The sequence below is a fragment of the Rana temporaria genome, chromosome 6 (assembly GCF_905171775.1).
Source record: "Rana temporaria chromosome 6, aRanTem1.1, whole genome shotgun sequence".
NCBI lineage: Eukaryota > Metazoa > Chordata > Amphibia > Anura > Ranidae > Rana > Rana temporaria.
The window spans coordinates 151,867,977-151,890,581 of NC_053494.1; the positions used below are offsets into that span (position 1 = coordinate 151,867,977).

The 22,605-nt window shown below is 43.4% G+C and overlaps 1 protein-coding gene across 4 annotated transcripts in view; it reads right to left on the reverse strand.

The window, feature by feature from the left end:
* The window catches only part of COL6A2 (collagen type VI alpha 2 chain), a 59,572-nt gene extending 38,527 nt beyond the window's left edge, over positions 1-21,045 (reverse strand). The window contains exons 1-11 of one of the 4 annotated variants that reach the window (XM_040357609.1): positions 20,897-21,042; positions 15,733-15,827; positions 9,315-9,937; positions 6,961-6,981; positions 2,941-3,006; positions 1,759-1,812; positions 1,626-1,670; positions 1,511-1,537; positions 1,398-1,424; positions 1,268-1,312; positions 890-943 (exon numbers count right to left, since the gene is read on the reverse strand). In XM_040357609.1, the coding sequence (XP_040213543.1) occupies positions 890-943; positions 1,268-1,312; positions 1,398-1,424; positions 1,511-1,537; positions 1,626-1,670; positions 1,759-1,812; positions 2,941-3,006; positions 6,961-6,981; positions 9,315-9,937; positions 15,733-15,820 (1,050 nt within the window). In that variant the 5' untranslated portion in view covers positions 15,821-15,827; positions 20,897-21,042. Of the gene's footprint in view, positions 1-889; positions 944-1,267; positions 1,313-1,397; positions 1,425-1,510; positions 1,538-1,625; positions 1,671-1,758; positions 1,813-2,940; positions 3,007-6,960; positions 6,982-9,314; positions 9,938-15,732; positions 15,828-18,985; positions 19,019-19,934; positions 19,955-20,896 lie in introns of those variants that run through there. The other 3 variants (XM_040357610.1, XM_040357611.1, XM_040357612.1) reach the window with 3 other exon arrangements.
* Between the last annotated feature and the right edge of the window lie 1,560 nt (positions 21,046-22,605).

A 22,605-nucleotide genomic window follows, 5' to 3' on the forward strand; every position in this document is an offset into this window, starting at 1 on the left:
TTCCACCATTACTAGTAAAAAAATAAATATGTCCCTGGATTGCATTTACAAAATCTGGTCACCTTACTGTATATGGATATGAGAGGTCAAGGTACGTACTATGCATGGCTGCCTGTTAGGGAAGTTCACTTAGCTTAGCTTATTAATACTCAAATTGTAAATCTATCAGATGAAATGGTCATTGCTTCTTTCTTTAGAACAAAGCAGTACATGATGACTTTCAGAGGTAGGTTCCTGTTAACGTTGTCAGGGCTGTATTCAGACATTATGCTAATCTAGGCTCCTGCGGTCAATGTTTTTTTTTTTCTAACAGATTCCTCATGCTTTTCTTTTTGCACTAGTTAATACAAAAATACAACTGTTAAAGGGGTTGTAAAGGTAAATGTTTTTTCAACTAAATGCATTCTATACATTAAGGTGAAAAAACATCCGAGTATTAGCGCCCCCCCCCAGCCCCCCCGATTACTTACCTGACCCCTCGAAAGTCCGGCGCCGTGAAAGAGCAGACTTCTCACCCGTCTTCCCGGCTCATTAATTGGTTGATTGAACGCAGCGCAGCCATTGGCGTGCCGGGGCCGAGTGATACAGTGAGCGGCTATGGCCACCGGTTGTATCACTGGAGCGCGCCCACAAGCACTCAACATCATGCAAGCTCGCTTGCATTAAGGTGTTGAGTAGTTGCGGGGGGGAGCCGAGACAACCGCCGAAGGACCCCATAAAACCAGGTTCGGGGCCACTCTGTGCAAAACGAGCTGCACAGTGGAGGTAAGTATAACATGTTTGTTATTTAAAAAAATATATATATATTTCTTTAGTGATCCTTTAAGTCAGTACACTATTTGAATTGAAAGTTCTATACCTTATGGTATATATGACCCTGAAAGCTTACCTTATCTCCAGGATCACCCTTACAGCCAGGAGAACCAATTCGACCCGTTTTACCCTAAAAAAAATATTAAAATTGGCCGTCAGTGACATTGATTTATTATTATCTGTTAAAATGTAAACAATTTTATCCTTTATTTAACACACACTGAAAAGCTGTGTAATAAAATTGCATTTCAAACAGTAAAAACACACGGTTATTTATTATCTTCATATTCGTTTTAGCTTGTACATTGTTGTTCGGGCTAAATGATGCCCGATTTTATACAGTATCTGTCTACAAAATTTGACAATTATCTTCTTCTTTTTATGTTAATTCTAATACATTTGTATATTTACTATATACAGTCTTATTACAGTGAAGATAGAGATTTGCACCTACCTTCTGTCCATCTGTACCATTTCTTCCAGCCACCCCACCTGATCCCTGTGTCATAAGGAAAAAAAAGTTAATAAAGCACAAACTTCAACCTCTGAACCCTTTAATTACACCCATCCACCAAACTACTTACCTTTCTTCCATCTGCTCCAAAATCTCCCTGTGAAACACAAGGCAAAGACAGTTACAGGTGACCAACCACACTTACCATATCAACCATGACTGATGAAGGAATTATTTTTTTACCTTTTCACCTTTCAACCCTGAAACACCCTAAAAGAGAAGGAAATGTGGTTATATAATATCACTTATAATGAGAACAGTACATTGGTGATAAATGTAGTTCTTTTGAACTTCAAACCTTGGGCCCAGGATATCCAATTGGTCCTTCAATTCCAGGGTCTCCCTAAAAGAGAAGAGATCAAGACATGAGCACAGTCAACTATTAGGTCAGGTAGATTACCTGCTTTCTAGTACATACATTTCTTACTGACCTGCCGTCCTTTTGGTCCAAAGCCTCCAGGTTCACCAGCATTTCCTTTGGCACCCTAAAAAATATAAGAGAAAAGACCAGGTATGGAAGTAAGCAGAGGTATTCAGAAATGTGATCAAAGCATGCTTTAATGCTTCACGTTCTTCTGCAGATGTCTCTGTAAGGTATATACTCAAAGAAAAAAAAAAAAACCTTTCTACGAGTTTGATATAAGTCCAGTCTTGAAAATCTTTACTGACCTATTATATTAATTTGTACAGGTGGGTGAACAATTTGAGCCAAACAAAAGTTCGGACTAAACATCGCCTGTTTGGTGAACACCGGTATTTGCGGGGGGCGCTCGATGGGATGTTCGCTGCCGAGCGCCCCACAATGCCAATCATGGCATAGTGAATAGCAGTGAATCACTGTGTCTTTAACAATGGATGAGCCATCAGCGGTCAACTGAATAAAAAAAAAAAACATTGCCAGCAATAGAAAAAATTTAATAAAAAAATGGCTGGACTGCATGCTTAGATAAGGGTCTAGTATGGATTTTGAGGGGAAACCCACACAGTTTTTATATTTTTTTGGGCGTGGGGTTCCCCATAAAATCCATAGCAGACTCAAAGGGCCTGGTATGGATTGGGGGGGGGGCCCCACACTGTTTTTGTTTCGCATTTTTGTATTGCCAGAAATGGTATTGCATTGTCGGCAATTTAATTTATACATAGTACAGATGCGCCACTTTACAGGCAGACTAAGGGGACCCCATGGCACTATTTTCTAACAAATTTATCATTTTTATTGTTTTACTTTAACCACTTAAGCCCCGGATCATATTGCTGGTCAAAGACCAGGCCACTTTTGCGATTCGGCACTGTGTCGCTTTAACTGACAATTGCGTGGTCGTGCGATGTGGCTCCCAAACAAAATTGGCGTCTTTTTTTTCCCACAAATAGAGCTTTCTTTTTGGTGGTATTTAATCACCTCTAAGGTTTTTAGTTTTTGCGCTATAAACAAAAATAGAGCAGCGCTATAAACAAAAATAGAGTAATACACCTGAAGTTATTTTTTTTAAACTTGAAGGAGATCTAAAACCTGACATTTTTGGGCATGTAACACAAATAGTTTGCACTGCAAACTTTGCAGATAACTAAAGAAAAGAGAATCAGTTGTATAGGGGTAAATGTTTATAGGTTACCTTTTGTCCTCTCTGTCCATCTACACCAGGGGGACCTGGAATCTCCAAGCAGTTCAGTTTATAGCACTGAAAGAAACAAAAGAGTAGCATGTATGAACAGGTATACAATATCAGCAACAACACGGCTAAATGTACACATACACCTGTAAGATCTAGATTTCATCTAAGATGCAAATACATATTTAGTGTATGTAATGACATGAAGTTTGCCTCCAATTGCTCCATTCACAGAGAATAATAGGTGTTCAGCTGCAATTTTCTGTCTATACACAATTAGACACTCTTAATTAAGACTGAATCACCGATATCATGCTGAAGTTTATAATTTTACAAAGGTGAACAGGTGTATGATATTCTTCATTACATATTAGGAAATTAGCACACTATTCTAGAGGTAAGTAGTGGTCACCCTAAACCCCTTTCTGATGAGCATGCCCTTTGGGCAATATATCCACAAAAATTTCAGTTGAGAGGAAGATTTTAAAAGAGAGGCAAAATAACATAGATGGATAGATGAAAAATATTGTGATACAAGGATGGCGTATTATGAAGAAGCTAAATACTACAAAATCTGGCCAAAGATGGATCAAAACTTAAGCCTCGTACACACGTCCGAGGAACTCGACGAGGGGAAACACATCGTATTGCTCTTCGAGTTCCTTGTGAAGCCGCCGAGAATCTCGGCGAGTCAAATTTTCCCATTCCCGTTGAGGAAAAAGAAAACATGCTTTCTTTTTGGCTCGACGAGATCCTCGACGGTTTCCTCGTCGAAAAGTGTACACACGACCGGTTTCCTCGGCAAAAAAAACAAAACAGCAAGCTTCTTGTTGGTTTTTGCTGAGAAACTCGGTCGTGTGTACGAGGCCTTAGCCAGTTCAACAGGGACTGGCCCAATTATGTGTGTCTTTTGGTCTGTTTCAGGTCCGAATTCAGCCCAAAATTCGGGCTGAAATTGGACCTGAAATGGTGAATGGAGACGCACCAGACTCCTGCTTTGAGCCGCTGCAATAAGGGTGCTTTAGATTTCAGTGTCTTTCTATGATGAAGTGGCAGTCCTAAATCTTCTGTCTGTTGGAAACAGGAGGATCTGATGTTTAATAATGAAGAGTTTAGATTCTAGTTTGCCCCATGTTTTCCAGGGTTCTCTGCAGTTTATGACCTATAGAGTCCCAATACTAGACTTTTGCAGCAACGTGCGACCCTATAGTAGTAGTGGTTCTCAACTCCTGTCCTCAGGACTAAGGATGAGCTCCGACATGTTCGTACAGTCCACGTGCAGAACCCCCCAGGAAGTCTGCATGGCGCTGCACTAACCACAGGCAGGGAGACATTTCCCGATCTCTGCAGCCGAGCGTCGGGACAACTTGTTAATTGATTAAATCTACTAACCACTAATTTATATATTTTATACGGTTTGGGATCAGTTTAAAGCGGAGCTCCACCCTAGTTTCGACATTAGCCTAATCATACTGCAGACTGTAAATAATGTTAAAACCGATGTTTTTAATTTTTATAAATGTACAGTACCTTTTATTTCATGGCGTTTCCTGTCTGCACAACTGCGGGTATTCTTCGGGTATTGCATCACTTCCCGTACCACGCAGTATGCTCTGGGAGCCTTTCTCATAGCTCCGAGTATTCATTTACATGTAGCTGTAGCTGACGCCGCTGCTCCCCGTTACAAGCGCGCATGCGCGGGATCAAGCGGTGGATGCTGGGAAATCAGCATCACATCAGCATCACCGCAACATGGAAGTGCCTGCTTGTGGGCTTCTAATGCCCACAGTTAAAATGGGAACGGCGCAACAAGAGGAATATAAATGAACATTGCACACAGAATGGCACAGCAGAGGACGTGGGACACCAAACTAGTGAGTTTATTTATTGAATGCCATTAACCAATACACTACCCCCAACAAAAAAAAAAGTTTAGGCATGGGAGATCCGCTTTAAGACTGACAATATAGAGTACACTGATGATATGCACACTTTATGTATTGTATTTGTAGGCTGGCATGTTGAAGGGGTATTCATTCTTGTGCTCACGCTCTTCTCCCCATCAAGTATAGTAAACAATGAGGTGTGTGACATCCAGCAATTTTTTTGGACCAGTACGAGTTGGCATACAAAAGTGGAGTTGTACCATCCATGGATTGGAAGGCTGGACGTGTGAATCACAGCATGAATGGGATGGGGAGATGGGGTACAACAAAGGTGTATTGAGCACAATGCCAGAGATTATACACAGGCCATACCCCCCCTCTAAGGAAGGCCCTATTTGGAAAGAAATGCATCAGTAACTATGTGGCTTGGTGCATCCGTGCCAGGCATGATAGCTCTAGCAATATGTCTACTGGGACCAGACATATGCATGAGTGTTGTGGTACTCGGCCTATGGGCTTTATGGTCAAATTACCTAGTTTATAATCCTCTCCCTAAAATTTTTGCCAAATGTGGTGTGTTGGTTAAACAAAAGCTCCTTGATGAAAAGATGAGAAGTACCAGGTAGCACTAGACTCTACCATGAGTATGCGGGTTAGCACTCAATGCAGTGGATGATCCAAAGATTTAGTATAACAAAACTCTCAGACTCTGGCCAGTTATATACTATCAAACCTGCATACATCCAATTTTGAGAAACTGCTCTGAAGATACAGTGCATGAGTACAATATAAATGTCCACTTGAGATATCCAGGAAAATAGCTCCTGTCCTTTGAGTGGTTTATATAAGTGCCCTTATACCAGCACATAATCTGTAGGCAACATCAGCCTTATGCACAATCTTGACATTTACGGTGTACAGTTTGGGTAATCACACCGATCACCACATTACCATTAAGAGGGAGACATTACTCATACTGAATGAACAGTTGCATGTCTCTCTACTAGAAGGAGGACCAGGGCAAGGGGTGGTTTATTGCAGGGATGTGGGCGCCCTGACCTTAACCCTAAAGGAAGGAGGGGCACAGTTTGGCATCTTTTCCCTTGGCGCTGGATGACCTTGTCCCGGCACTGACTAGGAGAATGAAACATCTGATCACTTGTATGTGATGATTATCTGACTATGATTTTATAACAAGTTTGGATTTCTTAGTACACAATAGCGTACCCAGTTGCTGCAGGGCTCACTGTTAGAAGGGTTGCATTGCGTACCACATTGGAATATACACAAATAATAAAGATCACGTGATCTTTATTGCAAGCAAAAAAATTGTGATTCTCTTTTTGGCCAGAATCGTGCAGCTCTATTACATTCTGTACAGCAGCTATTAAAACTAACAAGATTGGAGCTATATAAGCATACCTACAGAGAATGTTTTAAATCAGTGGTCTCCAAACTATGACCCAGGGGCCAGATACGGCCCTTTGCTTGCCTATATCTGGCCCTTGGGGCAATGTTCCTCTCAATGATACGAGACACCATTCCTCCCACTGACACCATTGATGGGGAATTTCTTCCTATTAATACCAATAATGAAGCTTTCCTACTGACTCCAATGATGGGGTACTTTTCCTCCCACTGACACAAATGATAGGGCACCATTTTCCTCACTGACAACAATGATGGGGTGCTATTCTTCCCACTGACACAAACGATGGGATACTATTCCTTCCATTGACACTAACATCTGGCCCACCTAAAGTCTGAAGGACAGAAGATTTGCCCTTTGTTTAAAATCTTTGGTGGCCCCCGGTTTTAAATATTTTTGGTTCAGCGTGTCATTTTGTTATATACTTTGATACAAAGAAAAAACAATATAATCAAATGTTATAATAAAGAATTGCGATTTGGATGTGATTAGTGGAAGAAGTGTAGTTGACCCAGATAGAGATATCTCCAGACTTTTGTTGGTGGTTTATACTATTTATAGTAAGAGTTTCCTCCATTTTGGTCAGATAGTTATATGTACTAAAAAATGTTTTGTAGTTTACTATATATTTGTTTATATCTATATCTACACATATCTGTGTGTATCATCTTACCTACAAAAATTACTAGTCAACTTATGTTTACATACCTCTCCATAAGCTTCGTGTTTCTGCAGAAAGATACAAAGATGCAGTTAGATTTCCAATGAATTCACAAAAATCATAATGTACTTAGAATAATAATCTAGTAGTCGAAGGGCAAAGTCTATGATCAGTAAACATTAAAACAATGGACCCATTCACACTTGTCTGCTCTGATACTTTGCATTTTGAATGAGCTGCCAATGCACTAGAGCAGACATGGTCATGCATTCCCATGCATTCTGATGTGAAGCAACGCAGATGTGTTGGGTTGGCATTCAAAATAAATGGTTCTGCATAATACACAGTGGCATACCTATGGAGACAGCCGCTGACCACAAATGCTGGAGTGGAGTTATTTTTACACCCTGCCACTGACCAGCATTGCTAGGGGAGTAATGTTTCTACCAATGACCACCAATGAAAGGGGAGATTATTACGGCCACTTACATCAATGCAGGGGGTTATTATTGTTGCCAAAGGCACCTATGTTGGAGAGTATTTTACTGCCACACTAAAAGCCATAAATCATGAAACGACACCCACACACCCAGATGTTCAGCAGGCAGCCATTATACACACCCCATTTTTCTTCTTGCTACCTTTGAGGCATCCCTCCTAACTATTTTCAGATGTAGGAAACATGCAGGAGGTGATGTATGTGAGCTCTTGCACATTGGGTGGGTTGACAATATAAGTTCAGTATAATTGCAGCCCTAAATACAGCTGCTGCTATCTGCCCTCCACCAGCTAATTCTATCCCACCACCCGACCCCCCCAACCATGGCCTCTTTGTTTTGTTGATGATGAATTGCCCTGGGTACTTATCATATGCATATTTTTAACCCCTTTATGACAGCTATTCAAATAAATGTGGCCTTAAAGCCAGGCTGCCACGTACACGCTGTCTTGTTCTGGGGTGTGCTTTATCTGAAGGTATTCATGATCAGCTGCTAGGATGGGCTCCAGATGAAGTCAGCACTGTGCAGCCAATCACAGAAACGCTCAATCAGGCGGCCCTTTTACCAACCCAAGTGCTACCGTGACATTTAAAACATTGGCTCTTGCCAATGTTAATGTTGGCTATACTTAAATATATTGTAGTGCAGCTAGTGCAAGTATCTGAATTTGACATTATATCATCCTCTTGTAATTCCCTCTACAGCAGTGAGAAAGCTAGGGGTAAGCTGCATGTAAATGAGCCGACAAGGGACATGTTGACAGGAGGGAAGAGCTTAGTGATCAGAGATATAACTTCATTAGTCAGGTGCTGCTCCTTCACTGTCCAATCAATGGGCTGGTGTAGGGAAGATGACACCTTTGTAACCAAAGAAAATTGTGCCATCCTCCTGGCTGTGCTGTGTTATAGTGCTGTGTAAAATTTTAGGACTGGATGGGCAGAAAAATCGAAATCGAAATAGTTTTGTGGGTACACAGCCCCCATGCACAGTATGTCATCTGTGTATTAAGATCTTTGCCTGGAGTTAAAGAGAATTTCCACCTCCCCCTGTAAAACAAAAAATAGAAGTCAGCAGCTACTGTAGCTGCTGACTTTTACTATAAGGGAACTTACCTGCCCAGGCATCCATCAGTGTCCTTACCAGGGATGGACTGGCCATCTGGACTACAGGGAGTTTCCCGGTGGGCCGATGGCTCAGTGGGCCAGCTTCAGTGACAGCGGACCGCCGCCCCCTCCGCTCCTCTGTCTCCCCTTTCCCACAGCGCTCACCTCCTCTCCCTCTCCGCAGCGTTCGCCTCCTCTCCCTCCCCGCAGCGTTCGCCTCCTCTCCCTCCCCGCAGCGTTCGCCTCCTCTCCCTCCCCGCAGCGTTCGCCTCCTCTTCCTCCCCGCAGCGTTCGCCTCCTCTCCCTCCCCGCAGCGTTCGCCTCCTCTCCCTCCCTGCAGCGTTCGCCTCCTCTCCCTGTCCGGCCACCCACATTGGAGAAACCTGTCAGTGGGCCGGTCTGGATGAAGTCCAGGGCCAAATTTTTGTCCCAGTCCAGCCCTGGTCCTTACCTACACCACCACCTTGGCTAAGGGAAGCCAGCAGTGAAATTGTGTGGCTTCATAACCGGTTTCCTACTGCACATGAGCAAATTGCGATGTTCTCTGTGAATAGGCTGGTTGCGGGGGAGAGGAGTACCAGGTACCCGCTGCCCCACAAAAGGTACCAAATTTGGGGTGGGAGGGGAGGAGGCAGACAAGCAGAGCTTCCCCTTTTGGGTGAAGCTAATGCTTTAAGCTTTTACCAAAAATAAGTGCTAACCATGTGATTCATTTGTTTCACAGTGTTTTTTAGACTGACACTCTGTGAAGTTTAGGTAAGCTACTTTCCAATGTGTGTTTCAAGGCACCGAACTTACCATAACTTGAATGATTTTGTCAATGGTTTTCTGATCGATCTCAGTTTGGTCATTGGGATTGGTCACTGTATATGCGTTCCTGAACAGCTCATAGGGTTGGCTTGCAATCTCCCTGAGACCAGACTCATACACATCACGACTTGCAGCTACAGAGAACAGCTTGATGCCTTTAGACTGGGCTGCTTCCACCTGTGCCTTCACTCCTCCGCATGGATTTCCAGTCACATGACCATCTGTGATCACTACTGCAAAATTGACCACATCCTGACCTTGGGTAGCCTGAGCCCTTATTGCAGCATCAATTAGTGCTGTCATATTAGAAATGGCGCAGTCAGTGAAGGTGCCCCGTCCAATATACTGGATTCCACGCAGTCGTGAAATATATTCATTCTTGTCGGCAGTAAGTTGGCTGTAGATTTGGACCTCATCTGAATAATGCAGACCACCATACACCCAGTTCAGAAGGATCTGGTCCTGGTAGGCAGCATTCTCCAGCTTTGCCAAGAAGGCTGGAATGAAACGCTTCATATGATCCAGCAAGCTCTGAATTGGAGCGGTCTGTAGAATTATACTTTCGGATGTATCAATGATGAAGAACACATTGACTGGACATTTGGTTTTATCTGTAAGAAAGTATCAAAGAATATGTTAGTGCTGAGTGAGCTTGTGCCTGGCAATGTTCTCACAACAAACTGCTGAGGTCATATGGGTGTTTATTTATTTCATTGGTCAGAATTGTAATTTCTTCTGACCGTTGATATAAATAAATGCTGAAGTGCTAAACACACATAGCGCTTAGGCACGTTTAGCCACGTTTGGCGTTTTTATGCCCAAGAGCTCCTCTTCTCAATATGATTCTTCTGTGTTCAGGAGAAGGAGCTTTGACTGCCTCTAATTTCTGCTGCTCATAAACTCCTCTAAAAGCCTATGTGTGCATAGGGGTTGATTTACTAAACCTGGAGAGTGCAAAATCTGGTTCAGCTGTACATGGAAATCAATCCGCTTTACCGCCGACGCCCCCCAACCCCCCAGTGTGAAAGGGCTCTTAGTAAATCACCCCCATAGGCTTTTATTGAGGTGCGTTTAGCGGCTTAGGCAAAAATGTGCCAACAGCCCCCAAAACTTTAGGCCTAAGGGTCCCACTCTGCACCATGATGGCAGGGGACATACTTTACTACTCAGGATGTGGCTGCTTTATAAAGAAAGTCAACTATAAGACTTTCACAAAAAAATGTTTTTATGTACTTGGGATGGATTTAGCTGATTTACAGGTTCATTGGGGCTAAAATTAATCACAACAAAACTGGGCAGAGACACTCAACAAACTGGAAATGTTGAGTGTCTCTGCCCAGTTTTGTTTGTTTCTGTCCTTTTGTCACATTTTTCTCTCTATTGATGAAGATGATTTGCTACTAATCTACGCAGCCTCGTCAACTTGAAGTATTGTCAGAAACATACCCCATCACCATTCAATCATTATGCAATAGATCCAGGTTAGGGATGAGCTTCGAGTTCGAGTAGAACTCATGTTCGACTCGAACATTGCCTGTTCGCCTGTTCAACGAACAATTAGGGGTGTTCGCGGCAAATTCGAAAAGCCGTGGAACACCCTGTTAAAGTCTATGGGAGAAATCTAAAGTGTTAATTTTAAAGGCTAATATGCAATTTATTGTCCTAAAAAGTGTTTGGGGACCTGGGTCCTGAAAGACAGGGCTTTCCCAGTGACGTACGAGGGTGCGTCAGAGGGGGCAGGGTCACGTGACAGGTGGCCGGCGCTTCCCCTATATAAGTAGTGTCACAGCTCCAGCGCGTCATTCCGCTGGGCTGCGTCCAGCGGAGAGTGGAGCTCCCCTGCTGCGCTCTGGACGGATGGATCTTCTGCATCGCTGGACCGGACCGCTGATAATCCGTCGCTGGAGATATCATCCATCGCTGGATAGGGGACAGTGGATTCACATCGCTGGATTATTTTTTTTTTATTATTAATAAAGGATTTTTTTCTACGGTGTCTGTGTTTTTTTTTAACTATTTACACTTCCTTCGTGAAATGGTAGAGGTACAGTGTACCCCATTACCAAATCACATAGGGGGGGGCCAGGATCTGGGGGTCCCCTTTGTTAAAGGGGTCTTCCAGATTCTGATAAGCCCCCCGCCCACAGACCCCCACAACCACCGGGCAAGGGTTGTGGGAATGAGGTCCTTGTCCCCATCAACATGGGGACTTCCTCCCCATGTTGAGGGCATGTGGCCTGGTGCGGTTCAGGAGAGGGGGGGGGGCCGCACTCTGTCCCCCCCTCTTTTCTGCGGCCGGCCAGGTTAACGTGCTCGGATAAGGGTCTGGTGTGGATTTTTAGGGGGACTCCATGCCATTTTTTTTTTAATTTGGGGTGGAGTTCGCCTTAAAATCCACACCAGACCTGAAGGGCCTGGTATGGATATTTGCGGGGAACCCTATGTCATTTATTTTTTTTACGGCGGGGTTCCCCTTAATGTCCATTCCAGACCTGAAGGGCCTGGTAATTTAATTTGGGGGACCCCCACACATTTTTTTTTTCTTTATGAATGAATCATCTCTGTAATTGAAAGAGCTGACAATTCATTAGAGCCGCAAAGCCGGTTTTAAATGGCTTTTTTTCTTTCAGAAATAACACTTTGTGCAGGGACAGTTCTATGTACGGGAAACATGCGCTTTTTCACATGCTGACTTTACACCCCCCCTAGGTACGAAATTTAAAGTAATATTACACTTTTATTGTTTCACTTTTAGCATTATTAAATTCACTCCTCCTGAAAAAACGGCCGTTTAAAAAAAAAAATATTGCATTGATACATGTTTCCTGGGACAGGACCCAGGTCCCCAAACACTTTTTAGGACAATAACTTGCATATTAGCCTTTAAAATTAACACTTTAGATTTCAAATGTTCGAGTCCCATAGACTTTAATGGGGTTCTAATGTTCACTCGAACATTTGGTGTGTTCACAAGTTCTGATGCGAACCGAACAGGGGGTGTTCGGCTCATCCTTAATCCAGGTAGATGTTGATTGTCCAAGAACATAATGAGAGGTGTAAAGCTTTGGTAAACCACCCTTTCTAATAACATTAACCAATTATCATGGTGTCACTAAACTGTAGGTCACCCGTCAGTCAGAAACAGTAAAAAGCGCAGGCAGAGGTTCCAGGCAAGTAGGGAAAGAGGAGGGACACAACGTCTTTCCTGGAAGCCTCCCTTCTTGGATAAAGATCAACCAGGTCGCATCCCACCCCTCAAGACAAACGTTGTGGGTGCGACCAAGACTTACTACTTTATTCTTCGTTGCAACATTTTCTAGGTGTACTTCAACTGAGTAGTTGTGCTTTGTTGAACGTTAAAGCCAAAGCTCGTTTAGCTGTACCTCTCCTGTGGATCAGTACAGGAGTGTAGTTCGTTCCGCACTTCTGTGACCCATGTTCAGCAAACAGCAGCCTGAAGCCCACTGTTGGCTGACGTCATAGAGCCGGTCCAGGCTGGAAAAAGATTGCTACTATATGGTTAGAATCCATCCAGATGCCTGGACCAGCACTTGGCTCTGCCAGTCCTCAATGAAATGTAAAAGAACTGGGAACCAAAATATAGAGTACCAAAGTACTGCTGAAAACTCATCCACTCACTGTCCAAGGGACATGGGACTGCGCGGCAGGTGAATCAGTGGGTCTAGTGAGAGACCGGGAGCTCAGTGTATTGAAGAACTACAAGGAGTGGTTGTAGTGAAAGTGAAGGAACTGTTAAGCCTTGTGTTTGGAACTGTTCAAGACTGTTGCCATAGGAGACAGCATTCCTACACATGTAGATGTGGCCTCTTGCTGGATGCCTTTTTGTGCATGGCTGTCCTCCTATTGAAGTCTCGGAGTCTGCCAATTAATCTTACAACTACCTAATGGTGTCCTGGCCCTAACCCTCTCTCCCCCCAAAAAAAGAGTTAAAAGAAATAAACTTTCTTTTGCATCCAAGAAGTGTCTGGCACCCAATAACTTTAACAACTATACACCCACCATGCCTTAACACCCACCACATACAGGAGGATGTCAGCTATCCCTGGCCCTGGACGTTCTCATTAGATCAAAGGAGGCCTGGGACCTTGCTACAATACACAGCATGGTTTGTGTCATATTTAAGTATCCAGGGTATCCAGAGGGTGGATATGTTGGCTCCCCTTAGTCATACATCCTTTGATTGAAATATCGAAAGAGCTGGGTCTAAAAAATTGCCGGCCAAAACAGCAGTTTGTTTGTGTGTTCGATAAACCAGTGGTCATCAACCCTGTCCTCACTCATGACCCACTAACAGGCCATATTTTATATATTACCTTGGGGAGATGCAGACTAGAATACTACAATCACTGATATCACATGTGATGTGTCTCAGTTATCTTGCCAACCTGAGCTGTTTTTCCGACGGAATTCGGCTCAAGCTGTCTTGCATAGACACGGCCACACCAAATTCCGACTGTCAAAGAACGCGGTGATGTACAACACTACGACGAGCCTAGAAAAATGAAGTTCAACCAGTGGCGGTTCGTCCATAGAGGGCGCTGGAGCGCCGCCCCCTCTGGCTCTCACCGCCACTGAGTGAAATAACATAGATTCATGCATTGCACGAATCTATGTTATTTTCGCCGCTGCCGCTGTTATTCAGATGGTCGGCGCTCAATGTCCGGCCATCTGAATAACGCCAGCTGGTTGGCTGTAGGGAAATGTCTATCAAAGCCAACGGCTCTGATAGGCTTTCCCAATACAGCCATCTGGTCCTGGAAGCTTATTCACGGAGCGCACAGACTGTACGCCCCTTGAATAAGATGACAGGCGTCTCAGCCAATCACGTTGGCCGGTTCTGGCTACCTGTAACCTGATTGGCTGAGACGCCTGTCAGTCATCGAGGGCGGGAGAAGACATCGTGGGACGTGGATGCCAGACTCCAGTAAAGGTAAGTGCCGGGCGGGCGGGAGAACGCAATTTACAGGGCACAGTGGGGACAATTGGCACAGCGGCGACCATTAAAGGGCACAGTGGCTGCGTTTAATGGCATGGCACAGTGGTGACAATTGATGGCACAGTGGCTGCGTTTAATGGCATGGCACAGTGGTGACAATGGATGGCACAGTGGTGACAATGGATGGCACAGGGGCTGCGTTTAATGGCATGGCACAGTGGTGACAATGTATGGCACAGTGGCTGCGTTTAATGGCATGGCACAGTGGTGACAATGGATGGCACAGTGACTGCGTTTAATGGCGTGGCACAGTGGTGACAATGTATGGCACAGTGGCTGCGTTTAATGGCATGGCACAGTGGTGACAATGTATGGCACAGTGGCTGCGTTTAATGGCATGGCATAGTGGTGACAATGGATGGCACAGTGACTGCGTTTAATGGCATGGCACAGTGGTGACAATGGATGGCACAGTGACTGCGTTTAATGGCATGGCACAGTGGTGCGAATTGATGGCACAGTGGTGCGAATTGATGGCACAGTGACTGCATTTGATGGCATGGCACAGTGACTGCGTTTAATGGCATGGCACAGTGGTGCGAATTGATGGCACAGTGGTGCGAATTGATGGCACAGTGACTGCATTTGATGGCATGGCACAGTGACTGCGTTTAATGGCATGGCACAGTGGTGCGAATTGATGGCACAGTGACTGCGTTTAATGGCATGGCACAGTGGTGCGAATTGATGGCACAGTGGTGCGAATTGATGGTACAGTGACTGCATTTGATGGCATGGCACAGTGACTGCGTTTAATAGCATGGCACAGTGGTGCGAATTGATGGCACAGTGACTGCGTTTAATGGCATGGCACAGTGGTGCGAATTGATGGCACAGTGGCTGCATTTGATGGCATGTAACAGTGGCTGCGTTTGGGCACAGTGAGACTGCAATTTTTTTTTTTCCTTTGCGCCCCCCCAAAAATTTTGAGCACCAGCCGCCACTGAGTTCAACGCTTCCGAGCATGCGTCAAATTGTTTCCGAGCCTGCGTGTTTTTTTCTTCGGCGGAATTCCATACAGACGAATGGAATTTCCGATAGAATTTTTTTCCGTCAGAAAAACAGAGAACATGTTCTCTTTCTAAGTCCGTCAGAATTTCCGAGGGGAAAAAGTCTGATGGGGCATACACACGTTCGGAATATCCGATGAAAAAATTCCGTCTGACTTTTTCCATCGGAAATTGCGACCGTGTGTACGCGGCATTAGTGGTCCCTGAGGACAGGATTGATGACCACTGCGATAAGCAACCTAACCTTCTTCATCTGCTTTAATATTAGATGTCTAATGTTCTCAAGCCTGTGGTTTATTACCATCCACAGAAACGTTATATCATTAATAAGTTTGCATTTTCACAGATCTTCTGTATTGTGAGAAAAAGATCAAGTTACCTGCACATGATTTTTGATCACCGTTCTGTGCCCACAGAGAGCCAAATGTGGTGGCAAGCAGCAAACACAGCACATGGAGCTTGGCCATGACTGCTCTGTGGAGGTAAACAGAGGACAATACACCACAATGATACATAGAATTCTGATACTGATAACGTAATGACATATATCAGTCACATGCATGACAGCACCACAAACATTAACATTCAAATAGCATTCATTTACATAAGTTACATACCTCATAACTTTTTGAGATGGGAACGAGGGACATCTATTATCAAAAGTATGTAGGTATAGGACACACCCCCAGCCACACCCCCTTAAAGGAGAATTGTACCAAAATAATGATTGGTTAAACCCAAAAGTGCTTTTTCTATCACTACTATTCCTTTATATTGGCTTTTGGAATTAAAAAATGCAGCAATTTAGATATTGGATGAATTGTTTAGCGCTGGGAAACACTTTTTGATAGATAAAAAGTGCATTTTATATACATCTATATAGATCAGACCAAAATGAGGGACAAATGAGGAGGAATGAGGGACAGAGGGACATTGCTCCAAATCAGGGACAGTCCCTCGAAATCAGGGACAGTTGGGAGCTATACATAATGATGCCTGGTGGAAAAATAAACATATTCTATGTTAAAATCAAACATTTTATTTCTAGTTTTTTGACAGGTAATGAGTTAAAACCTCTGCCAGGTGTTTATAGCTACCTGTGTCCTCCCTGGGGAGATTCACTCCCTCCTTGTCCTGATGACCATTGTCACTGGGACAGAAAATTAGGAAATTTAACGTTTTCATTTTTCCAGGAACAGAAGGTGAGGGGAAATCTTATAACAGGGGACACTGTTTCTGGAAACAATTGTCTAACAAATATTATTGTTGACTAAATAGAGATTCCCTTACTTCCTGTTGTGTCTACAAAACAGGAAGTGAAGGGAACTCCCCCAACAGGGCACAGACAACAAATAAAACAAACACCTGTGGTGGAATGCAATAGTGGTATAGGGCCGTATTCAAGAAGCAATTGCGCCTGTGTAACCATAGTTACACAGGCGCAATTGCTTACTTGCCCCGGGGTAACGAATGCTCCTGATTCAGGAACCTCGTTACGCCGACTGCAGCCTAAGATATGCGCGGCATAAGGCTCTTATGCCCGCATATCTTAGGCTGCATTCTTGCGATGGCCGCTAGGTGGCGTTCCCGTTGTGCTCAGCGTATAGTATGCAAATTGCATACTAACGCCGATTCACAACGTTGTGCGAGCCCTGCGTACGCAGTTTACGTTGTTTCCGTATGGTGTCTTTCGCGTAAGGCTGCCCCTGCTATTAGCAGGGGCAGCCAATGTTACGTATACCCGTTGTTCCCGCGTCGCAAAATTTCTAATTTACGTAGTTTGCGTAAGTGATTCGTGAATGGCGCTGGACGCCATTCACGTTCACTTTGAAGCAAATGACGTCCTTGCGACGTCATTTGCCGCAATGCACGTCGGGAAAGTTTCCCGACGGAGCATGCGCTCTACGATCGGCGCGGGAATGCGCCTAATTTAAATGATTCCCGCCCCCTACGGGATCATTTAAATTGCGCACCCTTACGCCGGGCATTTTACCGGCGCACCCACGCAATTTACGGAGCTACTGCTCTGTGAATCAAGGGCAGCGCAGTAATTTTGCGGGGGCGCAGGGCAAAAACTTTGCCCTGCGCCTCCGTAAAAAATGCGCAATTGTACTTGAATCTAGCCCATAGTACATAGAAAAACTGAATTCAGAATTAACAGGAGGCCCGGCCTTAGCCAGTACAGGGCGTGGGTTGTGTTCTCATGAATAACAGAGATTGTTTTTTTATTTACTGATATTATATGGCAGGGATCCTCAAACTATGGCCCTCCAGCTGTTGTAGAACTACACATCCCATGAGGCATTGTAACACACTGACATTCACAGACATAACTAGGCATGATGGGAATTGTAGTTCCTGAACAACTGGAGGGCCGTATTTTGAAGACCCATGTTATATGGTGTATCTCATGTTCCATGGTTGGATGGAAACAGTGCCCTCACTGCCCACATTGGGTAATGAGATTCTCTTTTTTATTGTGCCATACTACATTGGTGGCATAAAAAAGAGAATATGATTGATTGTTATGAGCAGTAAAATAAAAGTAATTTTTTTTCAGAAATGATCATAAAAAGGCCCTCAGTGACCGTGTTCTGTGTATAATAAAAAGGAAAATAAGAATAATGACCATTTCATCAGGCATAAATAACGTACTTGATGTTGTGGCCCATAGTTTGGTAACTAAAATGTCCAATGCTATTATTTATTAAAACAAAACTTTTTAGAGGGACAAAGCTTGTCCCTTTGTGTTCAAAGCTGATTTATCTATCACAAAAATGTCATAGACTCAAAGTAAAAATGTTACAAACCAGGGCAATTCAAACTTAACATATGTTATCAAAAATCAAAAGCTAAGCACATCTGGAGATATAGGGTTTTATATATAGGTAACATTTTCTTTCACATTAAAGTGGTTGTAACTGTCCTCAGGTGATATTAAGAAATGAAACAAATCCTCCTACATAATTTGTCCCTGTTTATCTGCAGTCTTCTCTCCTCTACATTCATTCAAATTGCTTAATCTATAAAGTTTGTTTGATACTTCAGGAAAAAAGAGGGCGGAGTGCAGAAATGACATGCTTCAGATGAGCTCTGAGAGCTGATTGGAGGGAAGCGACACACCCACTTCACACAGCACACAGGAACAGAGCTGAGGCTGTCAGCTGGAGGTCACACCCCTATTACCGTATTTCTCTTAGTGTCAGGAATACTTGTCCAAAGTGATGCATGCTGATAGCAGAGGAATGAAGCAGCAGACAGAAATGACACTTACTGCTCTTAATTGAGACAAGTACACACTATAGAGCAGTGGTTCTCAACCCCTCTAGTGACGTGACCCCTTGATAAAATTTCCCAAGTTGTGGGGACCCCTAACAGTAGAATTTTCATAGCATGGGTTGTTAGCACCTAAGGCCAGACAAGTAATTTGCGCCCCTAGCCCACGGACATTTAGGGCTCCCTAAGTCCCTTACACTCGTACATTATTAAAACCACTTCTGGTACATTTTAGGAGTGCTGGCGGGGAGTTCTGATCAGCCAGCTTAGATGCTCTTGATCAAGATCATCTGCTGATCTGAGAACTGTAGTGGGGACTTTAAATGGCAACTCTAATCAAAGGTAGTGTTACTCACTGTGTCTCTAGATCTGTGGTGTCTCGCAGCAGTGACACCTATGCCGAAATCAGGAGACAGGGTCTATTCCAGCCCCTCCCACTTCACATTTCTCACCAGTCAGCTGACCTCTAGTCTATGCCCCACAGCCATGCTGTGAACTGAATGGGCGGGCAAGGGCTCCAGGAGCAGCCCAGCTGGGCGGCCACAGGCTCCAGGGACAGCCCTGCTGGATGGCTGCGAAAAGGCTGAGAGTGCTGCGGGCTTCAGGAACAGCCCAGGATTCGGTGACCCCTGGCAAATTGTCATTTTACCCCCGAGGGGGTCCCGACCCCTAGGTTGAGAACCACTGCTATAGAGGGATATGCTTTGTTCGTATTTCATGTCTGAGGTTTACAACCACTTTAAAGTCTTATGTAAATGTTGACTTTTTCTGCAAAGTCAAGTTTGCCCCTTCATCCTCTCAATTTCCACTGCTCTCTATTACTCAATGAGGCTGCCCATCACCCAGAACGACCAATAAGGAGACTTGGGAGGAGGAAGGGTATAGGACCAACTTTGACTTTTGATTGTAATCTCATCTTCCTAGATTTCTAGATCAATTGAATTTTTTTTACGTATGGATTTTAATCAAAGTAATAAAATGCTTAATTTTAGCCGTTTAACAAATGCTTTACTTGAGCATAGAGTAAGGCCCCCTACACAGGCCGGTTTGATCATTTTTTTCAGGTGGACCAAATCGGAAGCTCCATGTAAGTTTATGGGCAGACATTTATATCCAACTACCTCCGAGTCTGTCTAGGACTGGAAAAAAAAAGGAAAAAGGTCTGCCTTCTTTTTTGGTCTTACAGATCTAAATGTGATAGATTGGTGATAGTCTAACGTAAACGTCTAACGTATCCAGCTGCCCATAGATCTAACGCCAGGGAAGAATAAAAGTGAATGGGCACAAATGTCATAAAAGTAATACCTGTCCTGTTCTGCTCCAATTCAGCGAGATCTGTTTACAGATCCTTTGTATGGTGTTCCAGTGAAAGGGCCCCCGAGTGTTACTAGTCCCTCCCCCTTCTAATAAATGTAAATCAGAAAAGGGTTTCCCAAATCCAGGCATACATGACGTCATATTATCAGTGGCGATACCTTTCAAGATAATATAGGAAATCAATTTAAGTGCCCTTTTTAAAAGCTGAAAAAGTATAAAAATGCTCAAACAGACTGAAAATAATAATAATAATAATAATAATAATAATAATAATAATAATAAAGTATTACTGTATTAACATAAAACATCCCAAAGACAACACTGTACCTATAGGGTCATACCCCTGGAGAGGACACAATAGTAAATCTCACAGCAACTTTACCTTTTGACAACAGATAGATTTGTCTAAACAGATATTTACAAACAGTTATTAGCGCTATGTCAATGAAAAAATATATTCAAAAACATTTTCAAAAGTTGTTCCAATAAAAAAACAATAATCAAATTTATTATTATTTTATACCTATGCAAGCCGGCTATTTTGCCCATATTAGGCTTCACCAGGCTGCATGCTGTTGATCACAGAACTACAAGTGCCAGCAGTCCCTGTCCACATAGCAAGCGGCAGGGTATTTCACCTACATAGCTTGATTTTAGGCAGATACAAATTAAAAGCTTAAACAAATGATTTGTTCTGTGGGGTATACCATAATGGAGAAACAATACAACCACAGATTTTGCAAAGTAAAGTAACCAGAGTAATAAAAAAATAGCATACTAATATAATTATCACTGATGCTTTTTACAAGCTATGTACACCAAGCAAAGTAAAAAATATAATAAACTGAATAGCAGTGTGATTGTCACTCTCTGCTGATTTCCAGCACTGCCCTTTCATCTTTTTAGAAGTGAATAAAAAATGAAAATGTATAGGATGCATAGGCACTTACCTAACAGATAGTCAAGCAATCAGAGATATTTTATTTGCTCAGTTATTGGCCAGATCTGTGCATCCTCTGTGGGGAGAGAGAAGCTGCTTCCTAGGATGGGACCTGCTTCCACCGACAGAAACTTTTGCTCCCTACACCCAAACTCTGCTTTTTTTTCCCAACTTTGGCTCATCCCCTTCCAGGCATTGGATATTATAAGTGGGCTCTGTGACCACTGGGTGGTGCTGTGGATCCATTGTATGGAGGGCTGTAGGACAGACTCATTTTATGGGAAGGGGAAAGTCTCTGATCCTAAATATTTTCCTTTGCAGAATACTTTTTGATTATCAAAATCATTATTTAGTGGTATGATTCACTTATTTCCTGTGAGCTCGAATAGATACTAAGGGCTTAATGCTTTCCAGCTGCTGTAGGACTACAAATCACAGCCAGCAGACAATGACACTGTGCAGAGATTGTGGCATTTTCCTGGCTGTAGTATTTTTCTGGCTGTAGTACTCAAACTTGAGCGACTATAGACAAAAAAACGTTATGACCACGGGCAATTTTTTATTTTACTCTTTAATTTTTTTAATTTTTTTTTTTATACATTATAGCTGATACTACTTCAATTTATTCTGCACCTTAAAAATCCCAATCCTTCTCTCTATATTTAATTGAGTAACTATAGCTAATCCATAAACTTTCTATTGCTCAGATATCTGCAAGGGTGTGTCATGGACAAAGGTACAGAGGGCCAGATCCACATACATTTAGTTTAGCGCAGCGTATGTGAGATACGCTACGCCGCTGTAACTTACTTTTTAATTCTTTGAATCCTCAAAGAATTCGCGCCGTAAGCTACGGCGGCGTAGTGTATCTCTCGGCGCGTCATTCAAATCGGCGATTAGGGGGCGGGTTTCATTTAAATGAAGCGCGTCCCCGCGCCGAATGAACTGCACATGCTCCGTTTCGAAATTTCCCACCGTGCATTGCGCGAAATGACGTTGCAACGACGTCATTTTTTTTAACTTAGACGTGAATTACGTCCATCCCGATTCACGGACGACTTACGCAAAAAAAAATAAAAAAATTCAAAGTTCGACGCGGGAACGACGGCCATACTTAACATGGCAAGTCTAACTATACGCCGCAAAATACCAGCTTTAACTATACGCCGGAAAAAGACAACTAGAGACGATGTAAGAGAATGCGACGGCCGCGCGTACGTTCGTGGATCGTCGGAAAAAGCTAATTTGCATACCCAACGCGGAAAACGACGCAAACTCCACCCAGCGGACGCCAAAGTATTGCATCTACGATCCTAAGGCGTACGAAGCCGTACGCCTGTTGGATCAAACCCAGATGCCGTCGTATCTTGGTTTGAGGATTCAAACTAAAGATACGACGCGGGAAATTTGAAAGTACGTCGGCGTATCAGTAGATACGCCGGCATACTCTCAGTGTGGATCCGGGCCAGAGAGTTCAGAAAAGAGGAATGCCGGATGATAACTAAGGTATCGCTGTGCGTCACACATTCTTGGAAATCAACCATCACACTGGCAAATTATTATTATTATTATACAGGATTTATATAGCGCCAACAGTTTGCGCAGCGCTTTACAACATCAGGGAAGACAGTACAGTCACAATACAATTCAATACAGGAGGGATCAGAGGGCCCTGCTCGTTAGAGCTTACACAAGGATTCAAAATTCCCCAAACCAAGT